This window comes from Narcine bancroftii, chromosome 13 (genome assembly GCF_036971445.1).
Source record: "Narcine bancroftii isolate sNarBan1 chromosome 13, sNarBan1.hap1, whole genome shotgun sequence".
Classification (NCBI taxonomy): Eukaryota; Metazoa; Chordata; class Chondrichthyes; order Torpediniformes; family Narcinidae; genus Narcine; species Narcine bancroftii.
In genome coordinates this window covers 70,495,458-70,511,621 of record NC_091481.1, presented here as the reverse complement: position 1 = coordinate 70,511,621, position 16,164 = coordinate 70,495,458, and the positions used below count along the sequence as shown (strand labels likewise).

At 42.3% G+C, this 16,164-nt stretch overlaps 1 protein-coding gene across 4 annotated transcripts in view; it reads right to left on the bottom strand.

The window, feature by feature from the left end:
- LOC138748676 (guanylyl cyclase C-like) overlaps positions 1 to 16,164 on the bottom strand; it is a 91,905-nt gene that overhangs the window by 68,801 nt on the left and 6,940 nt on the right. For 3 of the 4 annotated variants that reach the window (XM_069909275.1, XM_069909273.1, XM_069909276.1), the window contains exons 2-5: positions 11,280 to 11,392; positions 9,079 to 9,146; positions 7,502 to 7,714; positions 5,428 to 5,549 (exon numbers count right to left, since the gene is read on the bottom strand). In XM_069909275.1, the coding sequence (XP_069765376.1) occupies positions 5,428 to 5,549; positions 7,502 to 7,714; positions 9,079 to 9,146; positions 11,280 to 11,392 (516 nt within the window). Of the gene's footprint in view, positions 1 to 5,427; positions 5,550 to 7,501; positions 7,715 to 9,078; positions 9,147 to 11,279; positions 11,393 to 16,164 lie in introns of those variants that run through there. The other variant, XM_069909277.1, reaches the window with a different exon arrangement.

Here is a 16,164-nt window from a genome sequence, read left to right as displayed (position 1 = left end):
TCATGGTGGGGAGCTGGCTGATGGAGGACCTCAGTTTTCTTCAGGCTGACTTCCAGGCCAAACATTTTGGCAGTTTCCGCAAAGCAGGACGTCAAGCGCTGAAGAGCTGGCTCTGAATGGGCAACTAAAGCGGCATCATCTGCAAAGAGTAGTTCACGGACAAGTTTCTCTTGTGTCTTGGTGTGAGCTTGCAGGCGCCTCAGATTGAAGAGACTGCCATCCGTGCGGTACCGGATGTAAACAGCGTCTTCATTGTTGGGGTCTTTCATGGCTTGGTTCAGCATCATGCTGAAGAAGATTGAAAAGAGGGTTGGTGCGAGAACACAGCCTTGCTTCACGCCATTGTTAATGGAGAAGGGTTCAGAGAGCTCATTGCTGTATCTGTAGATAGCCTTCCTTCGCGCATGCAGCCATCTTCAGCGCAAACTCCGGGAGATCCAAAATGAGTGGTGGACTAGCCTCGCAAAACAAACACAGCTCAGCGCGGACATTGGCGACTTCAGGGGTTTATACGAGGCTCTAAAGGCTGTGTACGGCCCCTCACCCCAAGTCCAAAGCCCGCTGCGCAGCTCAGACGGCAAAGTCCTCCTCAGCGACAAGATCTCCATCCTCAACCGATGGTCAGAACACTTCCAATCTCTTTTCAGTGCCAACCGCTCAGTCCAGCTCCCTCAACAGCTCCTAAGTCTAGAGCTGGATGAGGTTCCCACCCTGGATGAGACATATAAGGCAATCGAACAACTGAAAAGTGGCAAAGCAGCAGGTATGGATGGAATCCCCCCAGAAGTCTGGAAGGCTGGCGGCAAAACTCTGCATGCCAAACTGCATGAGTTTTTCAAGCTTTGTTGGGACCAAGGTAAACTGCCTCAGGATCTTCGTGATGCCACCATCATCACCCTGTACAAAAACAAAGGCGAGAAATCAGACTGCTCAAACTACAGGGGAATCACGTTGCTCTCCATTGCAGGCAAAATCTTCGCTAGGATTCTACTAAATAGAATAATACCTAGTGTCGCCGAGAATATTCTCCCAGAATCACAGTGCGGCTTTCGCGCAAACAGAGGAACCACTGACATGGTCTTTGCCCTCAGACAGCTCCAAGAAAAGTGCAGAGAACAAAACAAAGGACTCTACATCACCTTTGTTGACCTCACCAAAGCCTTCGACACCGTGAGCAGGAAAGGGCTTTGGCAAATACTAGAGCGCATCGGATGTCCCCCAAAGTTCCTCAACATGATTATCCAACTGCACGAAAACCAGATATTAAATAAAATCACAAAAAATAACATTCCAAAAAATCCAGAGATCTTTCTTTTAAGTAACTTAAGAAGTAATGAAGTAGGCCTCAAATTGGATAAAGTGCAAAAAAGATTCATTATGATAGCCTTAGCAGTAGCAAAACGAGTATAATGTCAACTTCGAAAATGGAAATGAATAAATGTATTCCATTGGAAAAAAATAACAGATAATTTAAAAAATAAAATCACATTATTTGAACAAATTTGGGAACCATACATGGAACATAACAGGGAGGGCTTGCCTCGGACCTCCACCCCATAAAATGATAAGAAGACAAACGATTTGATTCAGTGTAAAAGCAGATGACACATTTTTCTTGTTTATTTTTCATTGTGTGAAGACATTGTTTTATGGTTTTATTGTATTATATACGTTGAATACTTACTGGTCTTGGAGGGGGGTGGGAAGGGAGGAAAGGGAGTGTAGGGGGGAAAAAGAGGGAGAAAATGCCACTGTGTATATTTAATGAGAAACGTTTGTATATATTTTGGTTGATATGGTTCACAGTACGAAAAATAAAAAATTATTAAAAAAAGATCCACTCTAACATTTACAGAGGAGAACATTAAATCCTGGTTAAACATTATGCATTATGCTGGGTGAGGCAGCTAAGCAACTGAGTCCGAGGTCAACAGAGTTAACAGGTTGTAAAATGTTATTGCTTAAGTTAATCCAAATAAGATAACTACTCAAATAAACTGTCTAAAAAAATTAATCTACTTACTGAATTAACAAACACTGCAGACACATACAATAAGCATGGAAATAAAGAAGAAAACGGCATTAAATTGGCACAATAATTACATAAATAAAAACTTTGAAAGGTCTTTTATAATTGGAGTTAGTGGATGTGGATTAGAAAAGGGAAATAGTTTTGGGAGGTGGAGAAAAAAGGTAGGGATTTAGGTTTGTTCTTGAAGTGGAAGGTAGATAGTTTAGATCAGATAGTATTTATTGTCATGTAATAAAACAGAAATATAATTATTACACAAAATTGACTTTGGTCTGCCATGAGGCAGACAAAGATTCACCATTAGCATTGTCCGTGCCGGAAAAAGAGAAGCAAAAGAGAATCTCCCCAGAGTACTGAGTGTCCATGGATTCCTCTCCAGCGCTCCTGCAGCTCAATTCAAATCATCATCCACCCGAGCCCAGATCCAAACCTCCGACATATTGAGGAAGTCTTCAGGAGCCCTCAGTATCCTCTTGAATCTCAATTCTGATACCTGGTGGTCATGAGCCAATCTCCAGCAGCCCGCAGCCTGGTGTGGCTCTTTTAACTTCCTGTCGCCTGCAAATCAACTACAGCCTGCTGCTTGTGTGTCCTTCAGCTGCAGAGCCTCTCGCTAGTCCAGCACTGGTGATCACTATCCTTAGTGTTGTCTCTTCTGCTCTCCTCAACAGCGGGTGTTGTCCCCATTACTCAAATCCTGTACTGCTCAACGCATACAATAAACAGAGCATTGACACAAAAGGTACATGTAAACTCAAGGTCAAAGTTAAAGAGCATCACCTCAGGTTCACAGTAATCCCAACACTGGTTGGTGACAAAGGGTGTGAAGAATTAAACCTAGTCAAGAGGGCGCATCACACTAACAGTGACCATTCATAGAACAGCGTAGAGGAAATACTGGATCAATTTCCCGATATTTTCAAGGGGTTTGGAGTTCTACCATTCACCTGTAAGATACAGTTAAAAGAGGATGCACAGCCAGTACTGCATGCTCCGAGGTGGTTGCAGCACTACTAAAAGAAAAGCTCAAGCAGGAACTCGACCAATTGATAGCACCAGAGGTCATAAAGAAAATGGAGGAGCCCACAGAATGGGTGAATTCAATGGTATGGGTCAAAAAGGAGAATGATTAACATATTCAAATTGTGCTTTAGCATCACTTCTGACAGATATAAATTGCAAATCCAGATGTTTACACATGAACTGCATTTGGTTGATAATTATCAAAGTTTGTTCACGGGCTTCCACACCTTGGGTTCTAGCTTCAATCCCTTGAATCACTTGGGCTTCATCTTTTTCATCTTCTGCTCCTGCTCCTTCCAATTCTTCACAAGTGTTTTCTTCCTTCTCTTTATCTTCATCTTCATCCTTTTGTCCCTCTGAATCACTTCCAGATGGTCCTGATTCAATATCTAATTGAATCAACGGCTAGCAACACCACTTAATCGGTTCAGCTGTTCTGCATAGGGAAACCGCTTGTTCTATTGTGTGCATGTGCGAACTCTCACATGTTCCTGTGACGTCTGTAGTTCAATTGTCTTCTTTTGGACTCCAGTGACATCTTCCTTGCCTCCCTGGAGAGATGGCGCTGGAGTCATATGGATCCTTACTATCGCCATGCGAGTCCTTCTTGGACTTGCTCCATCATTAAGGTAGGCCCAACGTCTTCAGCTTTACTAACCTCTTTAGCAACTGTTTTCTTAGTCGTTTGAATCTTTCCTTTCCTTATAGCCATAATAAATCCCAAAGATTTTAAGTTTAAGAAAAAATGTAAAAAGTTGCTTTTTGATTAATTCTACCGGGAGAGGGGTATTTTCACACCTCCAACCTACGTCATTACATCACACCAGGAGGAGTCGGAGATGGAATGAGTAGCAGAGGAGGAAAGATCAAGCTCCATGAGGCATTATGGAAATTGATAGTGTTAGCAAGTTGAAATGAAAAATCAATTGAGATCAGTGAATGGAGGGGAGTGTGAAGCTTGCACAGATGACAGAGTTCCAGTGGTATTGAGGGTTCAAGGTTACATGGAGCTTTCTTAACAATGAAGTTGCATTGGACAAGTTCATCTCAGCAGTAACAAGAGAATCAATAAGAATTTGATCTCCATTGCAAATAGGGAGATTTAAACTCTTGGTGATGAACTGCATTTAGGAATTCCAAGCTCAGCTGAGCAAGAGGCCATCACTGCCTCAGGTTCAGCCTAACCAAGCCAACACGGTAGGGGTAGAATACATGGGAAGTTTGTGCATTTTTAGACAGGAGTTCCAAAGAACTACTTGATTTTGCAAACATTCAGCTGACAATGGGTCGGGTTCATCTTGAATTATTATTGGCAGGGGTCAGTCACAGCAGTGTCCCATGGAGAATGTTGTAGATTAATTGCGTCATAAAGGAAAGAGGTAGACGCCTTTTCATCCACTGTGTCTACATCAAGTATCGATCTCTGCTAATCACATTTACCCACATTTGGTTCACTGTCTATTATGCAATCGCAATTCATGAGTTTGTCCAGGTGCTTCTTAAATGTTGTGAGAGTACCTGTCTCCACCACCTTCTCAGACGGCGCCCTCCAGATTTCAATGTAGGTGATAAAACGTTCTTTCTCAGATGGAAATTGAGAAATATGATCAGGAGGAGGCAGAATAAATAGTGAGATAAGGAAGATAGGAGGAATTGAGTCATGCCATGAGAAGACAGACAGGCGATATTGAGGAACATAGCTAGAAGATACATTGGAGCTAGGGGTATGTTGAGATAACCATTCATTCATCCATTGGCTGCATGAGAGACGCCACAAAACAACAAATTTTGTGACACGTTCATGACAATAAACCTGATTCTGATGGGAGACATGCTGAGCAGCTGGATGTAATCAGAATATAGATACTGCATAGGCCTGAAAACTCAGTGGCGCAAGGACAGCTTCTTCCCCTCTGCCATCAGATTTCTGAATGAACAATGAACCACAGACACTACCTCACTTTGTCTTTTCCTTGCACTATTTTATTTATTTTGAAATGTGGTTTATATAAATGTTTGCACTGCAATGCTGCCACAAAACAACAAATTTTGCGACGTCTTCACGATAATAAATTTTGATTCTCTCGATGCATGAGATTGACAGTGATAGTGAAAATGATTGCATCTCGAATGATGAAAGGCTAGGCTTGGTAAGTCTTCATTTTCTTTTGTTTGTCCTGGAATGTTTATTTTAATTTGGTAAAGTTATAAAGGCCTTGATGAAATAAAGCCAATGTATTGGATGACGGAAAAAAAGCACATGGAGTTATGTGCTTCATTTCTGCCTGTGAGACCTAGAGTTTCTAAGGACTTTTGAGGTATGAAATGTTTTAGTTAAATGAAACCACTTGAAGCAAAGAGACAAGACTCACCATTACTCTTTCTTTCTGGGTTATTCAGTACTTTCCTAAATGTTTCTGGGTCTCGGATGATTTCCTTAACATCTAACCTCAAAGAGAATGCAGCCGAACCAGCTTCCAAAGCATTCATGTACCTAAAATCAAAGGAACAAAATTCTTTAAAGGGTGGAAAACACATTTAAATAAAAATTGGATTTCCACACACATCACAAGTTATCTCCATCCAAAGATTTACCAAAGATAAAAGTTACTTTATGAAAAGTAACCATTCCACCAAACATCATTACTCACAGAACAGTTTCAGGGCAGCTCACACTCATCATGTGAGACTTTACTATTTATCTTTCTTTGGCTTGGCTTCGCGGACGAAAATTTATGGAGGGGTAAATGTCCACGTCAGCTGCAGGCTCGTTTGTGGCTGACAAGTCCGATGCGGGACAGGCAGACACGGTTGCAGCGGTTGCAGGGGAAAATTGGTTGGTTGGGGTTGGGTGTTGGGTTTTTCCTCCTTTGTCTTTTGTCAGTGAGGTGGGCTCTGGGGTCTTCTTCAAAGGAGGTTGCTGCCCGCCGAACTGTGAGGCGCCAAGATGCATGGTTTGAGGCGAGATCAGCCCACTGGCGGTGGTCAATGGGGCAGGCACCAAGAGATTTCTTTAGGCATTCCTTGTACCTCTTCTTTGGTGCACCTCTGACACGATGGCCAGTGGAGAGCTCGCCATATAACACGATCTTGGGAAGGCGATGGTCCTCCATTCTGGAGACGTGACCTACCCGGCCCCGATCCGGGCAAGTGCAAAGAGGAGGCGGCGGCCCCGGCCTTGGTCGAGTGAGACTATTTATTAAACTATAGTAAAACTCCTAAACTCTGGACTGTTCTTGGATTGGGTTGGTCCAGATTTTCAGGTTTTCTGGATTCTCGGGCATAGATCTGTGGTAATTCTCAGGTGATCAGTATTTCTGGCGTCCATATTTTTACTATATAGTTATTTATTTTTTTATACAGTAAGACCCCGGTATCCTGCATAGAACAATTACAGCATAGAAACAGGCCACCTCAGCTCCTTTAGTTTGTGCTAAATCACTTCTTCTTGTCTAGTCCCACTGACCTGCACTCAGCCCATCGCCCTCCATACCTCTCCTATCTATATTTCCCCTTTCACCCTTAACCCATGTTCTCTTGTTTGAATCTCACCTACCCTCAGTGGAAAAAGCCTATCTACATTTACACTGTCTATCCAAATTATAATTTTAATAACTCTATCAAATCACCCCTGATTCTTCTACACTTCAGGGAATAAAGTCCTAACCTGCTTAATCTTTCCCTGTAACTCAGACCTGAAATCCAGGCAACATTCTAGTAAATCTTCTCTGCACTCTCTCTATCTTATTGATATCCTTCCTGTAGTTAGGCTTCCAAAATTGTAAACAATACTCCAAAATTGGCCTCACCGATGTCTTATACAACTCTACTATAACATCCCAACTCTTACACTGAATACTTTGCTTTATGAAGGCCAATACGCCAAAAGCTTTCTTTACAACCCTATCCACATGTGACACACAGAGATTGGTGGATGCTGGATAAGTAAATTTTCTGTTTGCTTGAGGTTCGTGTTGTGGGATTGGTGAACTAACTGCGAGGCATGCCAATTTTAAACTTCCATAGTTTTTAACTATTTATTTTTTTGCCAGTTGCTTGAGGATGCCGGTTTCTTAAATTCTGGATAACAGGAGTTTTACTGTATGTATATTTATCCTGCATATGTATTGCTTGTCCGTATGTGTGCTTGCATGTTTTGCACCGAAAGACCAGAAAACTCTGTTTCGTCAGGTTGTATTGTGCAATCAGATGATAATAAACAAACTTGAACATGTTACATTATATGTGCATTATATTTAACTGTGTGGAGGTGAAAGCCTTTTAGCAAGGGATAAATTTCATGTCTCACAAAAATTGAATCCTTCATTTGTGGTTACCAAATTTGCAGTCCCTCAATTCAAAAATTAATGAAAATAGAACAGTATGCTTAACAAGAAATTCAGCGAACTTATACAGAGGAGAAATATGTTTGAAAAAAAAACCTACCAAAAGCAGGATTCTGAGGTTTCGTTTTTTTTGTAGATGTAGGTTGAGCCCCACTTGTATCTCTTCACAGCCTTCTGATCTTCCCAGAATTTTATGAAAAAGGTGGAGATTTTCCGAGCTGTGGGCAAGATTCTGGTCAGGTTGGGGCTGAAGTCGCACGATAACCCGAAGCTTCCTGCAGAGATCATGGGGATCTCTAAAAATGTATCCAGCCTGACCAAAATAAAACTGAATTTATTATCGTTTAACATTTTGGAATCACTTTCTTGTTTTAACCTAATTTTTCTGAATTCATCGTCCCCATCAGCTGTTCAGACCTGAGAGACTCAAACTTTGTTACTACGCTTTTCTGTCTCTTCATCACTCCCCCTTCAAATTTAGACATAAATTTAAATTTAGACATACATACAGCACAGTAACAGGCCATTTTGGCCCATGCCACCCAATTACACCTAATTGACCTACAACCCCCGTAAGTTTTAGAGGGTGGGAGGAAACCTGAGCACCAAGAGGAAACCCACACAGACAATGGGAGAACATACAATCTCCTTACAGACAGTGTGGGATTCAAACTCCAGTCCTGATCGCTGGCAGTGTAACAGCGCTGCACTGACTGCTACACTAACCATGCCTTCACTGAAGATAAACTCCTGAAAATCTAACTCTGACTGAATATTTGCACCACCAGTGTCAAAGTTTGTTGGCTAATAATCTTGTGGATGTCTTTCTGGGTTAAATGTGTGATATATATGAAATTTATTTTGTGTTTTTTTTTTACAGAGAGAATTGTGGGAGCCTGGAATGCATTGCCAGGGGTGGCATTGAAGGCTGGAACAATAGGGGCATTTATGAGACTCTTAGACAGGTACATAGATGAAAGAAAAATAGAGGGTTATGAGGTAGGGAGGGTTTATTTTCTTTTTTAGGTAGATATCATGGGCCGAAGGGTCTGTACTGTGCTGTAATGTTCTATGTTATTGAAGCTGTTAAGGATTTTCCATCTTAGGCATGATCCAGCCCACTATATCTCATCGAAGTGACCATTTGAGAATCAGCACAGAGGACTTACTGAGATCAACCCTGCCTCATACAAGTCAACAGTTTCTAAAAGAGAACCCCGATAGTAATCCTAATTGGGAGGCCCAGTTGATTTCTTTTCCCTTGAGGAAATTAAGTTCAGGCTTTCTAAACTAGGGTGTTTTGAATTATAAATTTTAAATTTAGACATGTAGCATGGTAACAGGCCCTTTCGGCCCATGCTGCCCAATTACATTCAATTGACCTACAAACCTGCGGTATGTTTTGAATGTACCAGGTTAGGTTAATTGGGGTATTTGGGCAGCATGGTCTCATGGGCTGGAAGGGTCTGTTACCGTGCTGAATGACCAAATTTAAATTGAATTTGCCAGCTATAACACACTGAAGAACATCAGTAAACTGAAGCACATCACACTGCCTGTCTCATACACATGTAGACTGAGACTTTATCTCCTCAAACTCAAAAGTGAATTAATATTAGGTCGCATCCTCACTTCATTGTTGGAAGCAACTCGTACTATTAGGAGCCAGTGACTTACGAGACAATTTGAAAGGTCGCATAGGTACACGTAAGACCCACGACTGCACAGCCCAAGTTTTCATTCATCTAGATCCAGGATTGAAAAGAGAATGAAGATCAGAATGCAGCAGGTCTCAATAGGGGAAACTCTCACGTTTCCTTTTTCAGTGCAGTCACTTCAATTTTTGAGATGTTGTTAAACAAGGTAATATAACATATATTCACATTTTGCGAATCATCTTGCATATTGTTTTTTTTTTACCCAGAACAGTTACAATACGGTATTTTCTAGATGTTGAAGCAAATACAGTAAAAATCCCTGCTTTCCAGAATTCATGCAACCGGCAGCCTCAAGCAACTAGCAAAAAAAAAAATTGCAGAAAATAAATAGGTAAAAAATATGGGTTTAAAATTGGGGCATTGAGTTCACCAATCACACAACCTCAAGCAACCAGAAAATTCACTTATCTGGCATCTATAATTCCCTATAGGTGCCGAATACCATGGGTTTTAATGAGCTAATTTTAAAAGTAAACATAAGAGGGAGAAAGGAACAGAGAATTGCACAAATTTGGTCATCAAAAGATTCAGCACAGAACGGGCCCCAAATCTGCAGTGAGTATCAACCATCCATTTACCATTCATTGACCCTATTTTCTATTCTCCCCACATTCTCAAAAACTAGATTCTACCACTCACTGGCAATTTACAATGGAAAATTACCCTCTGACCATATATTGTTTGGGATGTGGAGCGTACAGGGACACCCATATGGTCATGGAGAGACTACGTCAGCTCTACACTGATAGCACCCGAGGTCAGGACTGAACTCGGGCCTCTGATGCTGTGATGCGGTGGCTCTGATAACCGCACTACTATGCGTCCCACATGAAAAGAGAAGAGAGGCGTTTATGTAGTGTGCAGAGACAATGGACTGCTTCTATCCTGCAATTTCAATGTGTGATAGTAGAGACCTATCACCAATGTATATAGTTACAGTATCTAGAGTGTAATGACTGTGCTTACAGCGATTGGCTGAGAGCTTAGCCACGCCTACTGTCTGGGCCTTAAAGGGTTGTGTCCCTAGCCAGGTCGGATCATTCCGGACTGGTGTCTTTTGCTAATAAAAGCCTTGGTTTGGATCAACAAGTCTTTGGTTCTTTCGACGAGCTCTACACAATGTAATGTGAAGTGGGTGAAGCTTTTCCTGTTCAATTGCTTCTGATCAAGCTTTACCAGCCGTCAACCTTCCTCTCCAGATGTGATGCAATTATTCTGTATTCCTTTTAATCTGGTTTTATTGGAGCTACTATTCTTCATTTTAACAAAAGAGTTGGTTTATATGCTTAAGAGTAGAAGTGGCCAATCATTTCGATTCTGCCCCTCATTCCTGTGCTGACATGTCTGTCCAAGGCCTCATACACTGTCAAACCAAGGCCATCTATAAATTGGAGGAGCAACACTTAATTTTTCATCTGGGCACTCTCCAGCCAGATGGCACCTCGAAATTCACAAATCTTTCTGCTTGCAGAGTATTTAGCAGAATAGATCGTGATTAGTTATATTGTGGTTTATTCCAAGTTAGCAGAGCTACTGCTTTTCTTTTTGGAGCGAAGAGGATGAGAGTCAGCTTTATAGGGGTCTACAAGATTACGGGAGGCATAGATAAGGTAGACACCCAGCACCTTTTTCCCAGGGCAGGAGTAGCAAACACCAGAGGACATGTGTACAAAGTGAAGAAAGGAAATTTTAGGGGAAACATCAGGGGTAAGTCTTTTACCCAGAGAGTTGTGGGTGCCTGGAATGCATTGCCAGGGGTGGTGGAGGAGGCTGGAACAATAGAGCCAGACACAGGGATTAAAGAAAAACAGAGGGCTATGAGGTAGGGAGGGTTTAATATTTTGGGGTAGGGATTTATAGGTCGACACAACATCATGGGCTGAAGGGAATGAACTGTGCTGTGTGCTAACTCTAAAGCCAATTGCACCTGCCCTGCTCCATCTCATGGATAAACTGCAAATGCAAAGTAGTAGGTTATTATGCATTTGGGGTTTGTGATGAAAGGTTGCTGGCAGGGAGTGGAGGTGCTGGGAACAGGAAAAGTAGTAACTAGATTGTTGATAACTGCTGTAATGTTCTGGGGTCTACTGAATAGATTGGCAAGACACTGGCACTGGAACACACCAGAGAACTCACTATATTTGTCTGCCCCATACTTACAAATAAATCCTGAAGTTTCACCAGCCCACCACAGGTGCTTGTGGAACATCCTTTTGACGAAAAGGATAACGTGTCAAAGCCGTCGTATGATGCGTTTACAATGACATTAAAGCCTGAAACAAAAATATAAGTGTTAGTTACATTTTTACGACGTTTAGCTGTTTTTAAAATTGGTGACTTTTCCATCCCAAAGTCCAATTCTTCTGCAGAAGCCTAAAGAGATCACGCTTTTTCAGATGATAAAGATCAGTCATCAACTGTGCATCTCTTGTGGTGAAGAAGGAAATGGAAGATGGGAGATGATGGAGGTGGGGGAGGGGAGAGATCATAAAGAGGCTCTCTGATAGGAAGGGAGATTGTGGGGGTCTGGATGAAGGGAGACAGGGATGAGGGAACGTTGCTAAATTTTTGCCTATTTTGTCTCTTTGCACACTTTCTTCCTCTTTTTCAATTTTGGCTACACTTGTTTTCATTGTTCTTGCCTTACCATTGCTGTTTCCAGATTGAAACCTATACCACTAATTTTCCCGATTTTCATTCAAGATTCTTTTATTGTCATGTAATAAAACAGAAAAAGTGATACAACACTAAATTTCCTTTAGTCTACTGTAAGGCAGACAAATATTCTCCATCAGCAGAAATCGCCCAGTGCCCCTTACAGTCAAAGAGAAGCAAAAGAGAGTCCCCCCAGAGTCACTGAGTGTTTGTGGCTTCACCTCCAATGTTCCCGCAGCCTCCACAGCTACCCAGACTTCAGTCCAAACCATTGGCAACCTGAGTTTCAGATCCAAACCTCCAACACAATCAGAAGGCCCTCAGCGCCCTCTGCCCCTCTCACATCCTGATTCTGATAACCTGGTACCCCTTTAACCAGTCTCCATTAGTCTGCAGCCTGGTGTGAATCCTTTGATCACAGTCACCAGCAGCACACTGCCTGTGTGTTCTTCAACCTCAGAGTTCCTCGCTGGTCCTCCACTGTGGTCACCATCCCGTGGGTCATCTCCTCTGGGGTTGGGTTCCTATTTTCTGGTGACCTGCGCTATTTCCCCAGAGTCTGCAACCCTTCATGGCTGCTGACCATTTGGGCCCAGACTCTGCACTGTTGGTTTCATTTAAAGCCTGTAGGGAGCCAATGACAGTTGGAATGGGTGGATGGAATCTCTGGGTCTCCACTCCCTGCTCTCCACAGGTCGCACTGCCATTAAAGCAGATCCAGCAGTGCTGCCATTTTTTTTTTCACATGCTGATTCTGCTATCACAACTCTATTCTCCATGTTCTCTGTGTCACAATGGCAGGGTCAGAGAAGACTAGTGAGAGACCAGAGATAGGTCTGGGAATGATGGAGTAGGTGGAGGTGGGCTGGGAGTAGTGCAAAGGGACCGAATACTGGGAGCGCTCGGCAGAAACTGGAGACTGGGGGTGTATAAAACTTGGGAGAGGGAGATTGTTGAGGGGGGGCAGATAGGGAAGGTACCTTTGCTGTGCCTCATAAATATCAGAATTTATTGTCGTAAACATGTATTACAAAATTTGTTGTTTTGTGGAGTATTACAGGTTGAAAAAATGCTGTACATTATATTTTTTAAATAAATAAATTAGTGCAAAAGAAGAGAAAAAGTGAGACAGTGTCTATGGTTCATTGTCTGTTCAGAAACATGATGGCAGAGGGGAAGAAGCTGTATTTGTACCATGGGAGTTCATCTTCAGGCTCCTGTACCTCTTTCCTGATAGTAGCAGTGAGAAGAGGGCATGACCTGGGTTATATCTCTCACCACACAGCAAATCAGAAGCACCATCTCATTGTCAGTCTTTCCTGAATCGGTAGCAGCAGGAGTCATCTGCCGACTGAAGAACTAGATGGCCAAGAGTTCTACTGGGAACTCATGGACCCTGCAGGATCCTAGGGTGGATAGCACAGAGCAATTTAAGAGATTGGCCTTAAAGATTCTTTTATTGTCATGGAATAAAGACAGTGCAATATTACATGGAATTTGTACCATTGGCAGAAATTGCTTGAAGCGCATCTCTGCAGAGAAAGAGAAGCAAAAGAGAGTCCCCGAATGTCCATGGATTCATCTCCAGCGCTCCCACAATAGCTCCAGTCCAAACCATTCGCAGCCCGAGCTCCAGGTCCGAACTTCTGACACAATCAGGAAACTTACGCTGTAAGTATAATCCTTTGGATGAGTTGACCTATGGGGTTGGCAAATCAATAAAAACCTGCCCACTTTTCTTATTCCTCAGATGCAATGTTTGCAAACCAATGGGAGATTAAGAAAGTGAGTGGTGTACTGTGGAGAGGATTCTGTCTGGTTGCATTACTGCCTGGAATGGAGGTGCCTACAGTCAGGACAAGTAAAGACTCCAAAGGGTTGTTAACTCGGCCTGCAACATCATGGGCACCAGCCTTCATTCCATCAAGGACATTTACAAGAGGTGGTGTCTAAGAAAGCAGCCTCTATCATCAAGGACCCCCACCACCCGGGTCATGCCCTCTTCACTCTGCTACAAAGATACAGGAGCCTGAAGACGAGCACCCAGCAGCACAAGGACAGCTTCTTCTCCTCTGCCATCAGATTCCTGAATGAACAATGATCTATAGGCACTACCTCACTTTCTCTTTTTTCTTTTCCTTGCACTATTTTTATTTATTTTGTAATGTAGCTATATAAATGTTTGCACTGTAAAACTGCCGCAAAACAACGAACTTTGTGACAAGTTCATGATGATAAATTCTGATTATGAGAGTTTCATCAGATAGTGACAGATGGCATGGTTAAAGACAATATGAGCAATCTTCACCACAAGAGAGGCATACATGATAATTATCCACACATTCATCTGACACTCACAAATTAAAGGAACATCATCTTATGTTCCACCTTCGAGGTCTCCAACCAGATGGCATCAACATTGACCTTCAATTTCTGGTAACTTCTCCCTTTGCTTTTCCTGAATCCTCTAGACCTTTTCCTTCTCTTTCCTCTCCCTGATCCTCTCTGCCTGCCTGTCGTCCACATCTTCCTTCCTCTCATTCCCCACTCCTTCTCTTCAGTTCATGATCTACTTGTCCTTCTCTCAGGGTGCATCTATATCTTTCTCCTCCTATCACCTCCTAGCTTCTTAGTTTACTTTCCTACTTCTTCCCACACTCACCTGTCTTCACCTACCACCCGTCAGCACATGCACCTTCCCTTCCTCCTATCCTTTTATCCAGTCTTTTGCCTTTTTTTGCTATTCTGAATGAAGGATTACAGGCCAAAATGTTGATTGTCTATTGTTTTCCTGCCTGACCTGCTGCATTTCTCCAGCATTTTGTGAGTTGCTTCATTTATCCTCTACTCACTAGCACGTGATTCTCAAGACTGAGATAACACCCTCAGAGGTTCTGCTCTTTAAGCTTTCTATATGCTGTTGTTGCAGAACTTCATCCTACTTACTACCAATGTTGTTGGAGCAATATGCCTGTCGACCTCTAGATGTTTACCCTACCTCTTCAGAAGGGTGGCATGGCTAGTGTAGTGGTTAGCCCCTTAGAACATATGAATTATAAAAAGTAAAAATATTCATCCACCTGTTTGGTGCCAAAACCACACTGTCCTCTTAGTTGAGAATATGACTCAGCCCTTCCTTATCAAAGCCCAGCCACTCACCAAACCCCACACCCTGAGAATGCTGTACCCCAAGGTCCATTATGAAAAACCTGCAGCTTTTTTCTCTCTCCCTTATTATACACATAAACACTACTGGTCTAGTTGGCTGAATTTAATTGACCTCATTTAAGACCACAAGACATAGGAGCAGAAATAGGCTATTCAGCTCATCGAGTCAGCCCCGCCATTTAATCATGAGCTGATCCATTTTCCCCCCAGCCCCACTGCCCGGCCTTCTTCCCATAACACTGGCTAATCAAGAACTGATCTATCTCTGCCATAAATACATCCAAATACTTGGCCTCAACAACCACTAGTGGCAACAAATTCCACAGATTTACCTCTATTTGGAGCAAAAATTAATGGGAAGTGACTTAATAGAGTCTCCAAGATTACAGAGGCATAGATAAGTAGACAGCCAGCACATTTTTCTCAGGGTGGGAGCTGCAAACACCAAAGGACATCTGTACAAAGTTTGGGGGAGACATCAGAGGTAGGTTTCTTTTACACAGAGAGTTTGCGGGTGCTTGGAATGCATAGCCAGGAATGGTAGTGGAGGATGGAACAATAGGGACATTTTGGAATCTCTTGGATAGGTACATGGATGAAAGAAAAATAGAGGGTTATAAGATAGGAAGGATTTAGTTTTTATTTTGGTAGGTATAAATAGTTTGGCACAACATCGTGGGCAGAAGGGCCTATACTGTACTGTAACAGTCTATGTTCTATTAAACACGCAAGTTTACCTTCATGCAACCCTGCAAGAGGACTCCAAGGTCCCTTTGCATCTGGGTATTTTCAATTTTCTCTCCACTTAGTTCTGCCTGTTATTTCTTCTTCCAAGATGCATGACTGTATACTTTCCATTGTATTTCATATGCCGTGTCTCTGCCAATTTTACAGATCTAAGTCCTTCTGCAGCCTCCATGTTTCCTCAGCACATTCTGCTCCTCCACCTATTTTCATATCATTTATTTTAATGCTGGAGGTCCTTTGCTTCTCTCTTACCTGAAATTGCAAGCTTCACTAAATAGCAAACTATGAAGATTTGTCTGCAAAAGTTTGATGATTAACTACAGTTAAACTTGATAATAACCTGCACCCTGAGATCTGATACAAAAACCCACGTATTATCTCATTCAATCAATGTTTCTTTCTCGCTCATAAGCTCCTGCTTAAATGCATCAATATATTTGGATTAACTACATACACTATGTGCTAAAGAGTTCTG